At 40.7% G+C, this 22,500-nt stretch overlaps 1 protein-coding gene across 1 annotated transcript; it reads right to left on the bottom strand.

Annotated features, from left to right (window-relative positions):
• Nucleotides 1-9,008: 9,008 nt before the first annotated feature.
• ddx54 (DEAD (Asp-Glu-Ala-Asp) box polypeptide 54) lies at nucleotides 9,009-15,972 on the bottom strand. Its single transcript, XM_079481831.1, has 20 exons — nucleotides 15,719-15,972; nucleotides 15,398-15,524; nucleotides 14,999-15,069; nucleotides 14,507-14,695; nucleotides 14,371-14,420; nucleotides 14,236-14,277; nucleotides 13,989-14,084; nucleotides 13,362-13,483; nucleotides 13,220-13,281; nucleotides 13,010-13,141; nucleotides 12,715-12,925; nucleotides 12,502-12,633; nucleotides 11,735-11,956; nucleotides 11,589-11,662; nucleotides 11,262-11,459; nucleotides 10,976-11,121; nucleotides 10,788-10,901; nucleotides 9,802-9,912; nucleotides 9,528-9,619; nucleotides 9,009-9,445 (listed from the first exon to the last, which is right to left on the bottom strand). Exons 1-20 carry the CDS (start codon nucleotides 15,839-15,841, stop codon nucleotides 9,195-9,197), a joined length of 2,565 nt encoding a protein of 854 aa, XP_079337957.1. The 5' UTR covers nucleotides 15,842-15,972; the 3' UTR covers nucleotides 9,009-9,194.
• Nucleotides 15,973-22,500: the final 6,528 nt, after the last annotated feature.

Raw genomic sequence — 22,500 nt, 5'->3', positions numbered from 1 at the left:
TTTAAATCTAGATTAAAGACACATCTTTACAGACAAACATTCACTTCATCCTAAATATGATAAATAAACCACCAGGAGATGCTGACATTAGATATTATTTACTAGGTCCTTATATAACAAGTTAAACTATTCATGGTCTGTGTTTTACCCTGTTTTTTTTTCTTCGTTTTTCCCCTGTAAAGCTGCTTTGGAACAATGCAAATTGTGAAACACACTAAATAAATAAAATTGAATTGAATCTCTCACAACCTTCAAAAAACAACTTAAAACACATCTCTTCTGTGAATACCTGAGAAGAGAAAAAACTCTCTTCTCTCAACAGGTGTTGTTCTGGATTTTGTTGAAACTAGTATCTTTGTCTTAGCACCTATTCCTCTTGTATGACATGTCACTTATTGCTCCCTGAACTCTGTGTAAGTCACTTTGAATAAAAGCGTCTGCTAAATGACTAAATCTAAAACAAAGACCTGCCTGCTGATTTCTCGATCGCCGCTCAGTTGAAATTGAGATGTGCAGAAAGGCCATATTGGGGTGATGATGAAAACATATTCTCCACAGATGATAATCTATAACATTATCATTACGCAAATATACATAAATATTTATAATGTGTGTGTAGCTCAGGGAGGGCGGCGCCCACTATTGACCAGCCACCATCTATAATTAGTTTATTAAATAAACATTATACCACAAACAGATTAAAAGTTAAAGAATCTTGAATGAGTGTAAAGTAGGCTTTGCTACATGATGATTTTCAGGGGGAAATACATTTTAGTTTCAGAAAATATGATATTAATATGAAGGTACTGTATATCAGCCAAACTGAATATATGGGTTTATCCCTAGAGAGAGAGCAGATGTAGTTTGTGAACACATGAGCACAAGGCCTGATTGACATTCTAATAATGGACGCGCACGCACACGCCATTGATAAAGAGTCGCGTCGGTGTATGTGAAGAGGATGCTGTGTCGGGCCTGGGAAAGCAGATAAGATGCTCAATCCTCTTCACTTCAGAGCAGAAGTGGGAATCTGTTCTGTCCTCTTCACGATTAGCTCCTATCAGACACATTTTCATACTTCACATGATGGAATAAAACATTCCACTGCACATCAGCCGAACACGTTTGAACTACATTAGAAATGCATATTTATAATCCATCGTTATTCTACAAGTTTAAAGAAACTGATTGTGATTCATGAATAAAACATTAAGAGGATTCATACGTGAATGTGACAAAAACACAAGTACATCGCTGACATGGTGATATTATATCTTCTCAAAGAAAAACTCGTGACGTTGCTTCCCATGTTTGGTCAAAACTAAAACACGACCTCTGCCGCGCATGCGCAGACACAAGCAGTTTGTGGCTTGATGTTGTTTGTATTTACCCGTTTTACTTCCATCAAAACATGTTCAAATACTTCATTTCTGTCATTGTACTTTCGGCTTTGTTCAGTGAACTTCTCTGTTAAGTCGTTTTGTTCTCTCATCTGAGTGAAGAAACACGTTACATCCCTAAACTAAAGCGCACATGTATCACCTCAGCCGGTGAAATAATCAGATACCGCGATCTCCTCCAGTGTATAATCCGTCCACACTGATCTCCTCCAGTGTATAATCCGTCCACACTGATCTCCTCCAGTGTATAATCCGTCCACACTGATCTCGTCCAGTGTATAATCCGTCCACACTGATCTCCTCCAGTGTATAATCCGTCCACACTGATCTCCTCCAGTGTATAATCCGTCCACACTGATCTCCTCCAGTGTATAATCCGTCCACACTGATCTCGTCCAGTGTATAATCCGTCCACACTGATCTCCTCCAGTGTATAATCCGTCCACACTGATCTCCTCCAGTGTATAATCCGTCCACACTGATCTCCTCCAGTGTATAATCCGTCCACACTGATCTCCTCCAGTGTATAATCCGTCCACACTGATCTCCTCCAGTGTATAATCCGTCCACACTGATCTCCTCCAGTGTATAATCCGTCCACACTGATCTCGTCCAGTGTATAATCCGTCCACACTGATCTCCTCAAGGGTATAATCCGTCCACACTGATCTCCTCCAGTGTATAATCCGTCCACACTGATCTCCTCCAGTGTATAATCCGTCCACACTGATCTCGTCCAGTGTATAATCCGTCCACACTGATCTCGTCCAGTGTATAATCCGTCCACACTGATCTCCTCCAGTGTATAATCCGTCCACACTGATCTCGTCCAGTGTATAATCCGTCCACACTGATCTCCTCCATTGTATAATCCGTCCACACTGATCTCCTCCATTGTATAATCCGTCCACACTGATCTCCTCCATTGTATAATCCGTCCACACTGATCTCCTCCAGTGTATAATCCGTCCACACTGATCTCGTCCAGTGTATAATCCGTCCACACTGATCTCCTCCAGTGTATAATCCGTCCACACTGATCTCGTCCAGTGTATAATCCGTCCACACTGATCTCCTCCAGGGTATAATCCGTCCACACTGATCTCGTCCAGTGTATAATCCGTCCACACTGATCTCCTCCAGGGTATAATCCGTCCACACTGATCTCCTCCAGTGTATAATCCGTCCACACTGATCTCGTCCAGTGTATAATCCGTCCACACTGATCTCGTCCAGTGTATAATCCGTCCACACTGATCTCCTCCAGTGTATAATCCGTCCACACTGATCTCGTCCAGTGTATAATCCGTCCACACTGATCTCCTCCATTGTATAATCCGTCCACACTGATCTCCTCCATTGTATAATCCGTCCACACTGATCTCCTCCATTGTATAATCCGTCCACACTGATCTCCTCCAGGGTATAATCCGTCCACACTGATCTCGTCCAGTGTATAATCCGTCCACACTGATCTCCTCCAGTGTATAATCCGTCCACACTGATCTCGTCCAGTGTATAATCCGTCCACACTGATCTCGTCCAGTGTATAATCCGTCCACACTGATCTCGTCCAGTGTATAATCCGTCCACACTGATCTCCTCCAGTGTATAATCCGTCCACACTGATCTCCTCCAGTGTATAATCCGTCCACACTGATCTCGTCCGGTGTATAATCCGTCCACACTGATCTCGTCCAGTGTATAATCCGTCCACACTGATCTCCTCCAGTGTATAATCCGTCCACACTGATCTCCTCCAGTGTATAATCCGTCCACACTGATCTCCTCCAGTGTATAATCCGTCCACACTGATCTCGTCCAGTGTATAATCCGTCCACACTGATCTCCTCCAGTGTATAATCCGTCCACACTGATCTCGTCCAGTGTATAATCCGTCCACACTGATCTCCTCCAGGGTATAATCCGTCCACACTGATCTCGTCCAGTGTATAATCCGTCCACACTGATCTCCTCCAGGGTATAATCCGTCCACACTGATCTCCTCCAGTGTATAATCCGTCCACACTGATCTCGTCCAGTGTATAATCCGTCCACACTGATCTCGTCCAGTGTATAATCCGTCCACACTGATCTCCTCCAGTGTATAATCCGTCCACACTGATCTCGTCCAGTGTATAATCCGTCCACACTGATCTCCTCCATTGTATAATCCGTCCACACTGATCTCCTCCATTGTATAATCCGTCCACACTGATCTCCTCCAGGGTATAATCCGTCCACACTGATCTCGTCCAGTGTATAATCCGTCCACACTGATCTCCTCCAGTGTATAATCCGTCCACACTGATCTCGTCCAGTGTATAATCCGTCCACACTGATCTCGTCCAGTGTATAATCCGTCCACACTGATCTCGTCCAGTGTATAATCCGTCCACACTGATCTCCTCCAGTGTATAATCCGTCCACACTGATCTCCTCCAGTGTATAATCCGTCCACACTGATCTCGTCCGGTGCATAATCCGTCCACACTGATCTCGTCCGGTGTATAATCCGTCCACACTGATCTCCTCCGGTGTATAATCCGTCCACACTGATCTCCTCCGGTGTATAATGCGTCCACACTGATCTCCTCCAGTGTATAATCCGTCCACACTGATCTCGTCCAGTGTATAATCCGTCCACACTGATCTCCTCCAGTGTATAATCCGTCCACACTGATCTCCTCCAGTGTATAATCCGTCCACACTGATCTCCTCCAGTGTATAATCCGTCCACACTGATCTCGTCCAGTGTATAATCCGTCCACACTGATCTCGTCCAGTGTATAATCCGTCCACACTGATCTCGTCCAGTGTATAATCCGTCCACACTGATCTCGTCCAGTGTATAATCCGTCCACACTGATCTCCTCCAGTGTATAATCCGTCCACACTGATCTCGTCCAGTGTATAATCCGTCCACACTGATCTCCTCCAGGGTATAATCCGTCCACACTGATCTCGTCCAGTGTATAATCCGTCCACACTGATCTCGTCCAGTGTATAATCCGTCCACACTGATCTCGTCCAGTGTATAATCCGTCCACACTGATCTCGTCCAGTGTATAATCCGTCCACACTGATCTCGTCCAGTGTATAATCCGTCCACACTGATCTCGTCCAGTGTATAATCCGTCCACACTGATCTCCTCTAGGGTATAATCCGTCCACACTGATCTCCTCCAGTGTATAATCCGTCCACACTGATCTCCTCCAGTGTATAATCCGTCCACACTGATCTCGTCCAGTGTATAATCCGTCCACACTGATCTCGTCCAGTGTATAATCCGTCCACACTGATCTCGTCCAGTGTATAATCCGTCCACACTGATCTCGTCCAGTGTATAATCCGTCCACACTGATCTCGTCCAGTGTATAATCCGTCCACACTGATCTCCTCCAGGGTATAATCCGTCCACACTGATCTCGTCCAGTGTATAATCCGTCCACACTGATCTCCTCCGGTGTATAATCCGTCCACACTGGTCTCGTCCAGTGTATAATCCGTCCACATTGATCTCCTCCAGTGTATAATCCGTCCACACTGATCTCGTCCAGTGTATAATCCGTCCACACTGATCTCCTCCAGTGTATAATCCGTCCACACTGATCTCCTCCAGTGTATAATTCGTCCACACTGATGACGTGAACGTGTCAAGAGCGGTTTAATAAAGGACTTAATTCATCATAATCAAATATAAAGTCCAGTTGCAACTCGGTATGATAGCAGCTCTTGAAATAAACTGCAGGGTTTATTTATTTTAAATCATTTTATGTCACCTGTCCAAAGGTAAACTCACACAATTGTAAAATTAATATATATTCTGATGAAATACTCAGTCATGTTATTATAAAAATACAATGTGAAAAGTCATACAATCATAAATTGCATGAAATATTTCTAAAACACTTCACACGATGACTTTTGAAACTTTTGAGACGTTTGAATCAAATAAAACATAATTCAATATAAAGTCAAGCATTTAGGCATTTATTTCATATAATATGATAAATCAATGGAAACGTCAAATGGCATCTTTCACATATTTTAATGAACAGATTTCTGAATAAAGTTGATTTACTCTGAAGCAAACACACACTTCTGTTTTGTTGTTGGAAAGGACTGTATAATTTGACTGGTCTTTAAACTTTATGGCCTCCACGGAGCATCGATTAGAATACAGACAAGATGTTCGTTGAGGTGTTTATTGGAATAAAGATTTGAATATGAAGGTGTGTGTGGTTCTGAAACAAAGGTACAGGCATAAATCAGTAAATGTTGAATAGTTATAACATGCCTAACAGGTATATAATTAAACCAAAACAATTAAAGATTAAATCCTCATTTTGTTATGGATGATTTAGATGCAGTGTTATAATAAATGCTTATTACTAAGCGAATACAACCTTAGAAATACAGTTATAATATATATATACCTGTACAAAGATTAATTTTCTGCGCCATAACTGTAACAATATGACGTACTACATTTGAACATGAAATAAGTATTAACTGCAGAGTTACTCCTTAAATCAAACAACGTTACACATTGTTCATGAACGACGGAGAAAAGACATTATTTCAATTAAGACATGTAAAGCTTGCTGATTAAATCTTCATTAATTATCAGCGAGCACAAGAATTAAACCCACTAGCAGTGCTAAATAAGCTCCGCCATTATGCGATAATAATCAATATGCCACGACATCAATCTGAGGTGAAAATAATAACAAACTTCAGTATTCTCACTGGTAGTTGCACGCACACAATTCTAGAAACTCGCAAATGAATACCGTCAGTATTAAAACAAATATTAATATAAACTTCACAGTCTCTCAACACCAACACTCTCTTCCAAACTTTCCCGAAAAACGGAAACTTAAGTGTCTCTTGCTCCTGATTGGCTGATTCTCAAGCAGCCAGTTTTACTCCGTTTAGAACTAATCAAATCAGATCGATATATTTTCGTCTGCTTCTGTCCTCTCATCCCCAAATCTATCATTCAGAAAGAATCTGAGCATCGTGGATAAAGCGATTTCCACAATATGAACACAAACATGAATTTCAGTCATGGACTGATATGTTTCTGCTGTCTACGCAAGAGAGAAGTGTTTCAGAAACACTGCTGATTGCGTTAATGCGCAAATTAAAAGACTATATAGTACACACATTTACTGTTGTGCTGTAGGGCAAACAGGATCCGCGGGGTCCTCGGTGGAAGGTCCGTGTCCTTGCGGGCAACTTTTTTATGTAAGGCATGGGTACAGAAATATTACAACAAATGTTCATTGAATGTTCTATTGCAACTTTAACCTGCGCGCAGACAAAAAACATCCATTCAGGCAGCAGAAGCAGTTAACCTTACATCTGCTTCATCATTTCCCTTCAGAGTACACATGAGAGGAGTGCAGATAAAGTTCATTCTCATATATTTCTGAACTTCTGTACAAATTTGTTAAAGCTGTAAACGGCTAATTTGACAGGCAAATGACACCACAGCGCTTCTGCATTGTAAACTCTGACATCTTACGTGTTTAAAATCAATGAAACATGCACCGTGTACTGACGGTTCATGTCAAACAAGTTTCCCCAAAAATAACTCGGACTGGTTGCATGTTGGTCTCCTTTTAGTCTGATATGATGCTCTGCGCTCAGAATTATAAAATAGCGGTGTGTTCTGCAACACAGAGAAGCGGAAGAACAGTGCCGGCTCGAGCCTCTTGGGGGCCCTAAGCAGAATTTGATTTGAGGGCCCCCCTCCCACCACGCGGAGTCACCATTTGCTTGAAGATTATTGACATAAATGTCATGCTATAATGTAACATTATACATTTATATAGTGAGGTTATGTATTAATACAAAATAAATAATACAAAATCGATACTTACTTAAAATACTTTACTCTTAAACTTCTGAATACAAACTATCACAAAACATGAAATAAATAATTTGCAATCTTAAAAATAAAACAAAAATAGACAAACATTAATATAATCAAAAATAGAATGTGTTGTGTTCATGAGAAATGTGCAATATTACTATTTGTGTATACTGTTTGTAAATTGTAACGCTTGCTGTTGTCACGTGATGAGACGTGACTTACGTACGTAATGACGCACGAAAGAAGAAGAAAGTTGAGTAAAGAAAGTTACGGATTCACTACTCTCGTGTTGCCTGGATTATTCTTAAATCATCTTTACAATACCACAGAATGTTACAAAAAAATAGATACTTAAATAATGAAAGCAAACATAAGAACAGCAAGCGGTTCAACAATGACAATTGTACAACAATGACTTCAAAATCGCATAAGTGCAGCCTATAAATATGAGGATAGCCCTGCTACAACACTCGCCACCATATTAATAAAATTGAAGTCTATTTTCATCACAGAAGTCTCCCCACGGTATAGGTATATTTTCTAACGTTCACTTCAACACACACAGCAATGCCAGCTGGCATCGCTTTCACCGAGAAGGTTAAGTTCCCCTTCGGCTGTTTTCACCAACTTAAACTGATATATATATATATATATATATATATATATAATCAATACGTGAACTACACCGAGATAAATGTATATTAATAATGCGAGACATTTTACATTTGATGGCGGGGACGTTTACGTTAGCTCTGGTGATGGCTTATAAAAGATCATGGTACCTGAAGTGACGTGAGCAAACTTTGTGCTACCGCTAATCTTGCTCATTTTTCTCATTTTCTGTCCTTTTCTTCTTTCTCTTTTCGGCACCAGAGGAAACATCCTTCTCTGTTACATGGCTTACCATTTATTACAGTGACGCGCACTTGCGCACCGGCGCTAATTGTCAACGCACGCGAGAAGTAAGTAAATTGAATTTCATGTGAGTGTAAGGGAAAGCCAGCAAATCTGTAAAATCAGATTTAACCTATATAGTAAACAATATTTGATTTTATATTTGTAATATATATTTGTACATTAGTATTTTTATTTGATTAAACCGTATAAAAATAACTATCCATTCTAACACGCACTGTGAGTCAGTTACGTCATCTATATGTTTCTTTGCTCACAGCTGATTGGTCAAACTTCAGTCTGAGATCTTGAATCCAGACCATAATCTGCCCCGGAGCAGGTTAGCCGTGCAGCGTAAGATACCATAGCGACGAACACCGAATAAAGCCGAGCTACTCTCATGGTACCTAAAACCCAGAGTTGGCACAAACTAAACTGAAACATAGCTGGCTAACCACCTAAACCTCACTTCATGGTACAGGCCCCAGGAACATAGTTGTAGTTGTTTATGCACACTTAAGTCACTTGCACTATTGTTTATCTGTTCATATCCACCTGTACATTAATGTTCATAGTATATAGCCATCTGTATATATTGTTCAGAGTACATACCTACTGTCATATTTTCATAGTCCATGCCCACTGTATAATATTTTCCTAATATTGTATTCTGTATTTATTCTAACTGTATATCCTGCACTTGTTAATGTCACTTCTGGTTTGACCTAAACTACATTTCGTTACACTGTACTTGTATATGTGTAATGACAATAAAGCTGAATCTGATCTAATCTAATTTTATGTTGCGAGTAAGGATTTAGGCAGTAGTCAATGTTTTAATAAAAGTGTTCTTTTTTTTATTCATTCTTTCAATGTTTTACACACGTGTCATGTAAACAGAGGTCCTGTATATAATATACACACATTGTCCATCCTTTTTTCTTCAGCTCAAATCAAAACAATGTTCTGAGATCAATGCATTCTGAAGGTTTTATTCTCAGTTCTATTCTCGGACTCAAAGTCTCTTCTTCATCTTTCCTTTCTTGGATCCGCTGCGGCCGAACCCAGACTTCATGACCTCCTGCAAACGTCTTTTTCCTTTAGTTCGGAGTTTCTTCGCCCCGCCGGATTGCATGAACTCTTGCTTGGCTTTACGTTTGCGTTGTTTTAAGATCTGCTCGTGGCTCTTCAGCTCCGATCGGACCCTTGACCCGCTCTGTTGCGTGTTTGGTTTGAACTGCGGTCCTCGCTGTCTGCCTCGACCACCTGAAGAGACACAAAATCACAGTTGAGCGGACGATCAAACGCTGCAGATATAAAGCAGGACGAGTGTTAAATGAGATGTTACCGCCGAATCTCCTCCCTCGGTCCCCTCCGCCGGTCCCTCCGTCTGAATCTGAAGCATCATCAACCTTATTCTTCTTCTTCCACTCTTCATAACTAAACACCAGTCAAGGAAGGAACTTACCCCAACATGTCAAGTTTCATTGTATGACATCACAGTATCATGAGAGCGATTCAAAAGCTGAGCTCGTCTGATGTGCTTTACTGACACCTGCTGGCATGTCTGGAGCATCACACAATAAAGCAAGAAGTTTGCAGTCCGATTTGATGAAGGATACAAGTTCTTTTTCTTCCGTTTGCCGCTCACCACCTGACCGCTCTCTGTTTTGATCTTCTTGTTTTTGTCATCTTTGCCCGTGTCACGAACAAAGCGCTTTTTTTTTCGATCCCTGCAGGCGATCACAGATTTTATGAATCTCACACAAACGGTTAATAATCCCAACATAATATATTGAAAGTAGGCATGTAACGATTCACTGAACTCGCGATGCAATACGATTCACGATACTGGTTTCACGATACGATTTTATCACGATTTTTTTGTACAAAATGAGATTTAAGAATGATAAATGAAAAAGTTTCCTTTTATTATTTTATTCTCACTCAGACAAAATGCTGTACATTTCTTTCTGAAAATAAAAAATATCTTTGTCAATAACAAAACTAAATTGAAATATTAAAACAAATCCCAAATAAAATAAATACAAATAAAATAAATCTTTTCATATAAACAAACTAAGTCGCCGCGAGTGGGGCTGCAAATCCGCCGGTCAGTGTGGTTTGGCCCACTAACAGGTTTTTACGTGCAGACGGCGGTGACTGGAGCTTCTCACTGTGGTGACGGTTTGTATGCAGCATCATGTTTGTTGTGCTATTGGTGTATATTAACATCTTCTTGCAGTATCTGCACACAGTTTTTGTTTTGTCCGTTACCACCTCACCTTTTTCATTTTTAGTCTTCGGAAAGCCAAAATGCCGCCACACGTCCGATTTGAATGAGTTTGGGGCATCCTCAATATCAACGTCACCTACACTTGACGCCGCCATTTTTGCTTCTGTTAAAAGCTACAGCTTTTTCGCTGCTATCGCACCTGTAAAGCGAGGTCAGAATGTAGGCTACTGCTTCAGCGCCCCCTGCTGTTTAAAACGTGTATCGCGATTCTTTTAACATCTCAACCGACACGAATCGTCACATATTTTCATCGATTTTCAACCGGCTTGGAGTGCATCGTTACATCCCTAATTGAAAGTGTTTGCTACGCACCATTTCATCATGTTCTTGTGTTGAGTCAGAGTGTCGCCCTCGTCTCCCATCAGATCCAGAACGGCAGAAGACGCCTGCTGCTCAAAAGAGCCTCCATCAGCCCCGAGACTCAACCTGAAGACAAACAAAACCTTTAAACCTCCCATCATTCCTGGAGAGGACAATCCTGTGAGATGATGTGCTCGTACCCTCTCTCAGAGTTAAAGTCTTTGGGTCTGTACGGGATATAAAACTCTTCATCTTTTCCTGATCTTCTGCTCTTTTTATTGTTTGGTCTGTCCAATTCAACGTCCTGCTTTCGTCTTTTTCCTCCGACTACATCAGAGAAGAAGTTCTGTAGTGAATGAAATAAAGAGGACACATGTAATGTGTGACATCATTTCCTATTTACGTTTCATTAAAAACAACACACAAATGCAGAACAACAAAAACAAACGATTGAGTTCATTCAAGTTCATTTCTGTTTGGCTTTACCTGAAGATCTTCACGCTCCTCATCTTCATCCTCGGTGGGTTTTGGTACGGTTCTGGTTGCCATGGTAACAGCCGTATCTGCTGTCACCTCCGCTCGTGCTTTCAAAAATTTGTCCACCAAGTGACTGTCTCGAGAGCGCTTGGCTCGCATCACCTCGCTGGCGTTTGTCTTGTTGTTGGAGTTGATTTCAAATATGGTCTGAGGAAACAAACTTCTTGAGTAAAACGAATCTGGATGCTGATTGGTCAACACAGAGTCACAGCTGTATGTATCTGTATATTTTCAACCTCATTTGTAATTTAATTAGAGAGAGTTTCAGTGACGTACAGATTTGGCTTTATATCCTTTAATGGAGTCGACCATTGTGAGTCTGACCAGCTCCGTCTGCCCGAGTCCAGAACCTGACAAGCACACAGAGAATCATGAGATCAGATCTTCATCAGACCATCAGCGTCTGATCACTCAACACTCACCCAACAGAGGATGAACGGCCACTGAGGAAAACTCTGTGTTCTTCACTCTCTTGATGGACTCCGGCGAAGGGTTGGGTCGAGACTTCAGGTACTGCTTGTAAGCATTTTCAGAGACGCGTCTGAGGTTCTCCAGGTCCAGAGAGTTCTCGTGAGCGGCAAGAAGCTGCGATTCTTCATCGTCCAGAATGCTCCGAGGAACCCGACCGAACACGCCGTCAGAGTCTAAAAAACAAAAACATCTCACATGAACTCCAGCACGAATAACTGAAACATCGGGTTAAACCGCATCACACATACGGCTGGGTATCCATTCTGATGTTCCAATTCACAAGCTCTGGATTATTGATTTAATGCAAGTTTCTCAAAAAGATCAGTAAACATCACATTACAATGGTGATTAAAAGAATGTGAAGAGCCACAAACCTGTATATTAACCTCCAAACACTTGGTTATTTTGAAACAGAACAGGTTCTTTTACATTTAAGATAAAGTATAACACCGTGTCTACACCGGACGTGACCGGCGCGATGCGACAAAAGACATTGGAACCCATTATAATTAAAAATGTGTGCAGAAATATGAATGAAATCTAATCGATTCACAGTTTTTGAGAATGGATATTGAATCGACTGCATTTTGAAAACAACTACTTATAAAAATTGCACATGAAACATCTTCAAAATTTCAATTCTCTTTCCCATGCTGTTCTTTCAGGGTTGATACACAATGTCTGTATTAGAGATTGTCTGTCGGTGTGTTGATGTTACCCTGCGTGTGTTCGGGGACGGCCAGCTGTACGGGTCTACCCAGGAACAGATGGAGATCATACACATACGGCACTTCATCTGGGCACACCAGACTGTAAGCCGTGCCCCCTCGTCCGGCACGCGCCACACGACCTGAAACACAGAAGAGAGCCAGCTGTCAATCATCATCCTGCGATCACGTGACGCTCAGTCAGAAGAGATTCTGTTACACACCAACTCTGTGCAGGAAGAGTTTGGCTTTAGACGGGAAGTTAAAGTTGATGACGTTGTCTAACATGGGGATGTCGATACCGCGAGCCGCCACGTCCGTCACCAGCAGCACCATGACCTTCCTGTGAACAAAGCGTCCGATGTTGATCTTACGAGCGGTTTGATCCAGAGCGCTGTAGATGTAAGCGCAATCGATGCCCTCCGCAGTCAGGAGCTGCATTCAAACACAAGATTCACAAATGAATCACATCTCCAGAGTGAGGAAATAAATGCATCCTGGGTTCAGGTTTATTTCCACCTCTCTGAGATACTCCACGTGATGTTTGGTCGCTGCAAACACCACCGACTGCTCCTGCGGCTTCGCCACGTTTCTCAACAGATGAAGCAGAAGAGCCGGTTTATCATCCAGCCGCAGGTGAAAGAATGAAAGCTGATAGGGAGAAGACACAGATCTGAGATAAACGCCCTTAAAACATCTTCAGAAGAACTAACGTCGGCTCCATCTCACCTTCAGCTGATCGTTTAATTTAGAGTCCACATCCAGACGAACAAGAACCGGTTCTGTGAGGCCTGAAACACACACACACACACACATTAAAACACATGTGACGAGTCATGAGATGTTCAGAATGAGACGGGACTGAAGTTACCAGCTCTGGCGAACTCCACCAGCAGTTTGGGCAGCGTGGCAGAGAAGAGCAGCGTCTGTCGAGCATCTGGAAGACGTCTGATGATCTCCTGCAGCTGATCCGCAAAACCCATTTCAAACAGCCTGGACACATGAATGATTCCGGATCAGTTTGATCACGGTAAACTAGAGATGTAACATTCACCCAGCTCACCATACCGTCCCTTCACGGTTTCATTATACAAAGTGAGTTGAGACAACACAGAAATGAACAACTGCCCTTTTATTATTTCTCAAATGCTGCACATCTTTGAAAAATAAAAATCCATTTTATGTCAAATAATATAACTAAACTGCAATTCCAAACCAAATAAAAAATCTGTAATACAAAAGTCTAAGACTTTTCTTTTTTTACATTTATGAAATATCAGCATATCCACATTTTCTGTGTTTGCAGTAAACACAGCAGCCCTGTTGTTCAAAACATGTATTGCGATTCATTTTACATATCAACCGTCACATATTATAATCGATCTCAACCTGCTCAAGGTGAATGTTACATTCCTATGGTAAACAGATGATGTCACTCCTGTGGGCGGAGCCTCCACGTATCCACACCCTTACACGTGTGCGTTTCATCCTCTCTCACCTGTCGGCTTCATCAAACACCACATACTCCACAGACTGAAGCTTCAGGTTCATCTCCATGACAACGTGCATCAGACGTCCAGGTGTACCGATGATACTGAAGGTGTGAACACAAAACATCAGATGCGACATTAAAAAACATCAGACCGCATGATTGACTTGAAAAACAATCCAAAGAAGGAAAAAGACGTAAAAAAACAACTTTTTCGTGTGAATTTCAGAGGTGAGAATTCAAGCGGTGAACTCACATGTCAGGGTTCTCGTGAAGAGCAGCAAACTGATCATCCATGCTGAAAAACATCAGACCACACACACACAGAACGTCACGACTCACATGAGTAACACATGATGATGAAACACACACACACACACCTCACACACACCTGTCTCCACCGAGAATGAGCGCTGTTCTCAGACCCGTAAACTTCCCCAGCTAGAATCAAACACAAATCAGATCATGAGAAGAAGAAGAAGAGGAGAACCACAACGCAGATGAGAAGAAACATCTGAGTGTTAGACCTCTTTAGTGAACTTCATAGTCTGCAGGGCGAGTTCTCTAGTGGGGGTGAGAATGAGACCTCGAGCTCCAGTCTGAGCCTGCGGACCCTTCAGCTTCTCAAACATGGGAATGAGGAAAGCTGCCGTCTTCCCGCTACCCGTCCGAGCCATGGCCACGATATCTTTCCCATCCAAAATCACTGGAATCGTCTGCCAGGAAGAGAGATCCAGCACATGACTGGTATTATATTCACTTTCACTCTTAAATTCTGATCGTGTTCAGGACAAGGAACCTGACAGACATGTGTGACGTCATCAGAAAGAAGCTATCGACTGACTTCTAGAAACCAGAGTGTCAATAAACACTCGCTATGGCGTGTCATCATCAGAGAATAAAGAAATGCATTCGATACATCACTCTCTATCTGTCGTCCTATTGGTTAATGTCCCAGAACTCATCACGGGTGACATCATGACACCGTACATCACACTCATGACTTATTCGTTCCTCACCTTCCTCTGGATGGGTGTGGGCACTTTATAACCCTTCTTCATCACACCTTTGAAGACGGGATAACTCAGACCTAACACAGAGAAACAATGGTTCACATTCATCAGGATTTTTAAGTTTTACTTCATTAATATTCCCTATAGGAATGTATAGTCTGTTTAATACTTGACTCGTGTTTCTCTCTCCTTAATCCTAAATGTGTGATTCTCAGTGATAACCGCTGTGTGTGTGTGTGTGTGTGTGTGTGTGTGTGTGTGTGTGTGTGTGTGTGTGTCTTCACCTTGTTTTGATTGACTTGTTTAACTTTATATGTTTCGCTTATAGTCAATATGTTTCTTGTACAGCTGCTTTGTATAAATAAAGTTGACTTGAGCACATTCCGAGGAAGGAATCTCTCTCACCCATAGACTGAAATCCACCAGACTTCTTCTTCTTCTTGTTCTGGGCTCTGATGAGTTCTCTGGTGTCCGGCTCGGCGTCAGACACACATTCAGAGGATGCGGGGAAGCGAGAAAGCCTCCGGCCGACCTGAAGGAAACATCATCACGTACACAGATGAAGAGTTCATACACTGACTATATGAAACACTGAAAGACCAGCTGTCGTGTTTAAACGTGTCAACACATTTCACACTCTTGACGTCAACTGATAGGAAGAAACGTTCTTTGATTTGAATAAGAATAAACGCACACGCGGTCATATTGCGTGTCCGATGGACTCACTGTGTCGTGATCATCTTTAAGTCCAGCAAACTCATGAATCTGTTCATCGTCAGACTCGATCTGATCTCTGTGCGCGTGCGGGCTCCTCTTCTTCTTCGTCAGTTTCTTCTTCCGCTGCGCCATCGGCACTGTTGTGTTATTTCTGATACTTATAAACGACGAGAAGGAAAACACACAGCAGACACGTGTGCGGTCTCGTCGCTCGGCATTGACGTCACTGAACGCGCGTATCGACACGCGACTTTCAGATTTACTGCAACGAAACATCAATCAAATGAATGGATTCAATTCATCAACATCTTTGTCTCTTGTTGTAGAAGCAAGTGAACAAACACTCTTTCATTTGTTCAAACCACAAAATAAAATGAAGAATGATTATAGTTAAGTGTGTAAAACTGTGAAGAGCATCAGACGAAAGAATGAATCAAATAGACACATTAATACCTTAAAACACGTGAAACAATGTGACGATGATAGTAAGTTTCTGCATGAATCATTTAAAGGTAGAAGCACAAACACAAGTTTGCAATTCCAGCCAACATATATTTATATATAGTATATTAATTATATATAAGTATAGTACAACGTGTGTGTATTTGTGCATGCGTGTGTGTGGATGAGAGAGGATTTTCAATCCAATGTGAAAAACATCATGAAATGGTTTTCATCTCCTTCTGATCTGCCTGAAATAACCCTGAGCACATGATTCATCATCACAGTCTGACTCTACAGAAATCTGATGTTTGTAATCAATCGCAATGAGATTTCTTCATATTCTGAGCGTAGAAGCACACAAACCCATTCATTTCTCTTTAAAGTGAGACAGGAGAGTGAATGGTGTGTAGACAACAGAAACTGAATCATGAATGAATGTGTAATGAATTACTGAAGGACATTATATTGTGATGATGTCAGCAGTCTAACATGCTCTATTCTCAATCACAGGATAAATGAATCGTCAGACATGTGAAGAACACGACGTTTTTACATCTAAAGATACTGAGAGAATCATTGAGTTGCTCATGACTGTAAGCTGTTTACATATGACTCTGTGTCAGATAATCTTCAGCTCTTTAAAGCTCAACATGATGACACAAACACGAAATCGCGCCATCGCATGAAGATGAGTCAAATCCAGAAGACATCAAAGATCATCTGACACAATGGACCGATGATGGAGACTCAAGTGTGAATGTGCATCACGCAGCTTGTTTATAATAAAATCACTTAAAATGGCATAGATCAGGTCAACAAAATGAAATATTACAGTGATGAAACAATTCCTATGTTTCCAATCACTTCCACAAAATCAGTTTAAACGTCAGTAAAGTGCCGCAGGAAGATTATCAGCCGTCCCGTCACATGAAAAAACCCATCTGTTCAGGAGTCACCTTCAGATTATTCATGTTGAGTTTGGCCAGGGATTAATGCATTTGATCGATCTCAGTGATCATCTATTACGCATTATACATACCACATTATATTCAACTTCAATAGATAAACTGGAGTATAATACAAACTGATTTCATGGAGTTATTTTGACTCCACACAACAATAACATGATCACACCAAAGAAAGGACATGTTATCCTCTTTCTTCAGCTGATTCTAATGTTTGAATAAATTGTCGCAGTGAAATAATACTGATCTCAGATCCCCGGTGTCATTCACCGGTGTCTAGAAACTAAAGCCCTGCTGCTGAAAGATGTCATAAATGGAGTACAAATATCTCTCAGAATAAGAGAGAGAGAGCGAGAGAGAGAGACCATATGTTGTTTTGAGCTGGAGGAGAGCGTGGCTTATCCACCAGCATTACAGACTGAAAGAAAGGATTTACTCTTTAATTCTTGATTAATGTCTCAAAGGAAGACAGAAGAATGATTTGCACACACACACACACACACACACACATATAATTAGTCATTACTGTGTTTTTGTTTGTGGAGAGAGAGAGAGAGAGAGAGAGAGAGAGAGACAGCATCACTCACATCTGCTCGCTCTGACTCTCACTTCTCATCCTCATCTCACAGGATCCTCCACAGCTCTCATGAGATCTCTGCTGTTATACGCGTTTGGATTTATTTTGACATCACTGTTGGCTTTCACACAGGGTGAGTTCAGTCAAACTCCAAACTTCATTAATAATTGAATCTTCATTGTCTGTTCAAAACAAGTTTGAAAAAGTTTGATTTTATTTTTATGCACTTTAACTCTCATGTAATATTTCTATTTAAATGTTGTGCAGAAGTACAGAGCCAACTAAATGCAGTTAGCATTTAACCAAGTGTGCAAATAATATTACGATGTGGAACAGCAGCTGAAGGTCTGAGAGTGTTCATATGATGAAGTGTTAATGCGTGTTTCTGCAACTACAAGCACTTTTAGTCCCAGCAGTGAAATTGTAGGATAATGTCAAAATTTGTCATATGACACTTTATAAATATAATCACAGTGTCATTACACACCTTGACAAAATACAACGAATGATTAATGTATAATAACACTCAGAGAGAGAACTTCTATGATTTTAACTTAAAACTTACAGCTCAAATGTTGATATACAACAGCAAATAAAACAGAAATGAGTCAAATCCATTATCAGAATGGGAAATGAGCTTCATGCCGAGCACTCACAGACTTTATGTAGATTTATGTGGGATTATTGGTGTGATCAATCTATTAAAGTGAGGATTTGTGAGATCTTTAGCTCAGGATGATCATCTTCTTCATTGACTTTAATAAATAAGCGGATTCTTATGGAAAAACTGTGTTGTGTGAGCAGCATCAACTCAAGCGATAGGGGGCGGGGCCATCTGTTTGGTTGACCAATGGAAAACAGCTGCACTGTTATGGATGAACCTCGCTGTTGGGATGTAAAACAATAAAAATCATTTTCTTGACAGACAGAAAGTTTCCTCACAGAATGTTTTCACATCGGTGTGTCTAAGGGTTTCACATTCATATTTACTACGAAGCAGAAGAAATGCAGAAATAATAAAGACTGCAATATGAAATTAATGATGTAAATCGGTGTCTGGGAAAACAAACATAACACTGTGTGTAGTGAAAGTAAACCACATGAAAACTGAACCAGAGAATGTTTATTCCTCTGAAGAGTTACAGCTCATGATGCAAAGATCACAAACACTTTTACATGAATCAAAACATTTAAAGTGTAAATAATATACACATTTCCTGCCCTTGAGAAGATTTCATATTGTTTAAATGTTGTCTTTGGGGTGAGTGTCGTGTCACAGTCTGATGATGATGATGATGACGTTGTTTATGTTGTTTGTTGTTGTTTTCTTCAGTGTCGTGTCTGCAGTGTTATGGCTGTAACGTGTTTCATGGACAGAAGTATGTGGACGTGGGCTGTGGCCGTCCAGAGATCATCACGTGTACTCTCTCACACAAGGGCTTCAAGCATCGCTTCTGCATCAAGACTGAAAGCAGTGAGTCACATTTTACCCTCATTTTACCACATTTACCCTGTTGCCAGTGAAGCGCCTGCACATGCTTTACCTACATTTTACTTCATTTATATTGCATATAGGATGAATGTTTAGTCTGTTTGACCTGTGTTTCTCTCTCCTTTATCTTAAATGTGTGATTCTCAGAGATAACCGCTGTGTGTGTATGTGTGTGCGTGTCTATGTGTGTTGGTGCATGTGTGGAGTGTTTAGTGTGTGTGTGTGTTTTCACCTTGTTTTGTTTTTACTTGTATAACTTTATATGTTTCGCTTATAGTCAATATGTTTCAGCTGCTTTGTAACGATGAAAATTGTAAAAAGCGCTTTATAAATAAAACTGACTTGACTTGACATCAACAGCATCTGTTGTGTTTCTGAATGTGTTGTCTTCAGGCTTTTATAAAGATGAACTGACCTACATGTGTAAAGATGAAAAGCCTTTAATCTTCTTGTGCTTTTGAAGACATTCTGCGGTGAATGACCTCTCTTACTGTATATATCTGACACACACACACACACACACACGTGCGGTCACAGGAGGCAGAACGAGGCAGATGATGTGAGAGCAGTAAAGAGGCGGAGTGGATAATGAAGGTGCTGACGTTCACACGTCAATCTCCAGAACATTTGATGGTTTGGACGTGTAGAGAAACAGCTGATGTGGAACTTCTTTCTACCGGCTCAGGAAAAGTCAAGAGGTGAAAACTGCTGATGACAGACGTGTGTTGAATAAGATTTGTGTGCGACGGCAGGATGGATTCTCTCAGTTTGAGCCGGACCTGCGCTGTGCTTTAATCTTGAACAGGATTATAGTTCTCCTCATAGATCTGTTATGATGCTGTGAGACACGAGCTTCAGTGAATGATGTTCTGTCTCTCTCTCTGTGTTTGTGTGCAGCGGCTCTGGGGATGGTCCTCACCAGCGGCTGTGCGACGTCACGTCACTGTCAGCAGCACGAGCTGCCCGGGGTGGGAATCCACTGCTGTGATTCTGATCTGTGTAACAGCGCTGCTCTCTGGAGGACAAACATCATCATTCTGCCGTTCGGCTTCATCTTCTGGATCTTGTGTTTATGACTGAAAGTCTCCCGCACACACACAGACTCTATATGTGTGAACTTGTCTGTATATATGAGACTACATATGAGAATGAGTGATTCTGTAGATTCACACGGTGTGCTCTGCTGGTACATATGACAGGTGTGAGAAGTTTTATGCATTTCTATCTGTATTTTTGAGAAATGTGTGTTGAAATGTTCATGTTGTTCACTGTTTATCTTTCCTGTGGCTCAGTGGTTAGAGCGGCGATAGCAACACTAAGGTCATGGGTTTGATCCCAGGGATTGCACACACTACAAATGTATAATACAATGCAATGAAAGTCACTTTGGATAGAAACGCTCGCCATCTGCATAAATGTCAATGTAAAAAAAGACTGTTTCTGAAACTATGTGTTTATAGTCCATTTCATTCCTTTGTTATTTTATTTACTTTAGTGAATATTATACACATTATTTTCATAAAACCTTTGATCACCTGTGACTGTCTGAAGAAAGGGTTTTACTGTTGGCTTCATCAGCTTAATGTTTGTACTGAACATTTATTTTATTGCAGAAGTGACTGGTGAACAGGATCATTTCACAGGTTAAGGCTAATAAAAGAGCAGTAGTGTCATTCATGCAATGTTCCCTTTAAAATGAACATTTAACTATTGAAAAAAGATGTGAAGAGAGCAGAGGTGAAATCATCATTATCAGACTGTAATATTAAGCGTCATGATAATATAATCCAGCGCTGAACACTTTTAGATTTTGTCGAGATTACTACACCATGTGATATACATGACACCATGTATGATGTATTCCTCATTATTACACGGCTCGCTGGAATGCTTAATTCTCCAGTTGGGACATTTGCAGGTTCATTATTCCCATATAACAACCTCTCAAAACTAATAACACACGTTTATTTCTAGTTTAATATAAATGTCTTTTAATAGCATATGTGACATTATATTTACAAATGATTAAACCAAATTGACTGTTTGTGACGTTTGATTGTCGTTTCTTACCTTAAAACCGAAACGAACAGGATCACATGTTTCATTCCAGACAGAAGTGACATGAACGCACAATGCTGGCTGCGGCCTATGGCGCCATTATTTGGGTTTGTTTTGTATTGCACTCCCAACTCAAACTGTTCTCGCGGACCGTAGTTTAAGTTTCTGTCACAAGTGTGCAGTCTTCAATTGGATGCTTTTACTGCTTTATTGAATTGAATTTACAGCTGCTTTGTAACAATGACTCTAGAATGTCTATAGAAATAAAGCTGACTGGACTTGACTGTGTCAAAACACCTCACATTTTAAACAACAACAAAAAAAATCCAAATTATACAAACACGCAGACTGTAAATGATCAACTATAATTGCCATGATAACACACAGATCATGAATCTTACGCTTTGACGGTACAAACACTTTATGATGGTATGATCACGTGACATCAGAGTATCGCGAGAGCAGTCAGATTTCTTATCTCACGGTGCCGTGACCCCGATCGGTCTGTGCAGGGCTACGGGAGGTCAGATGCACATCTGAAACCAACGTTCAGTCAAAGCCCTTTTAAAAGGAAAGTCTGTAACCATTCGGCAAAAAGCGTAAAGGCTAATGCTAACACCTTAGCTTCAGCCCCCAAGGGGTGGCCAGGGGTGACCAATTTTTTGTTTGTTTTTGGTGCCACCCCTATTAAAATATTCTGGGGGCACCACTGAGCATGTAGTATTTCTAGCCCGCTTGGACACACGTAGCAAGTGCAAACATGTAACGTTAATTAATGTGGTGTTTCTAATTGTGTGATAGTTTTACAAAACACATAACTTTGGAGTTTTCACCAATAAAGTGTGCAAAACAACGTTTTATATGGGGCGCCGTTTGTAACATGAAATGTGTACCAAAAACCTGTCAAATTTCGTCATATTTACCAACAAAACTACATACATTTCATTAGATTTACATAAATAATACAACTAATAAAAGTTGAATCATGTGTATTACACACTATATAAAATATTAAAGATAAATGTAAATGTTACATTTAAATGTTAAATCTAAATCCTACATATAAATGTAAATATTATATGTAAATCTTATTCTACATGCATAAATATAAATACTATATATATATATATATATATATATATATATATATAATCACATTATAATCTAAATCTAAATGTTGAATCTAAATCTAATTTTGAGCTAAACATTAAGAGAGAACATGTCGGTATGAATGGATCTAAATGTTCTCTAAATG

Source organism: Barbatula barbatula, assembly GCF_947034865.1.
Source record: "Barbatula barbatula genome assembly, chromosome: 2".
NCBI lineage: Eukaryota > Metazoa > Chordata > Actinopteri > Cypriniformes > Nemacheilidae > Barbatula > Barbatula barbatula.
The sequence above is the reverse complement of the archived record's forward strand: the minus strand, read 5'-3'. Positions and strand labels throughout refer to the sequence as shown.

What these genes read in the sequence shown, in the direction of transcription:
- ddx54 (XM_079481831.1), bottom strand. Translation starts at nt 15,841, where the DNA reads ATGGCGCAGCGGAAGAAGAAACTGACGAAGAAGAAGAGGAGCCCGCAC. An exon ending in GTGTTTGATGAAGCCGACAG is followed by an intron (nt 13,484 to 13,988) that starts GTGAGAGAGGAT and finishes TCATGTGTCCAG; the next exon opens with GCTGTTTGAAATGGGTTTTG. An exon ending in ACGTGGAGTATCTCAGAGAG is followed by an intron (nt 12,926 to 13,009) that starts GTGGAAATAAAC and finishes GTTTGAATGCAG; the next exon opens with CTCCTGACTGCGGAGGGCAT.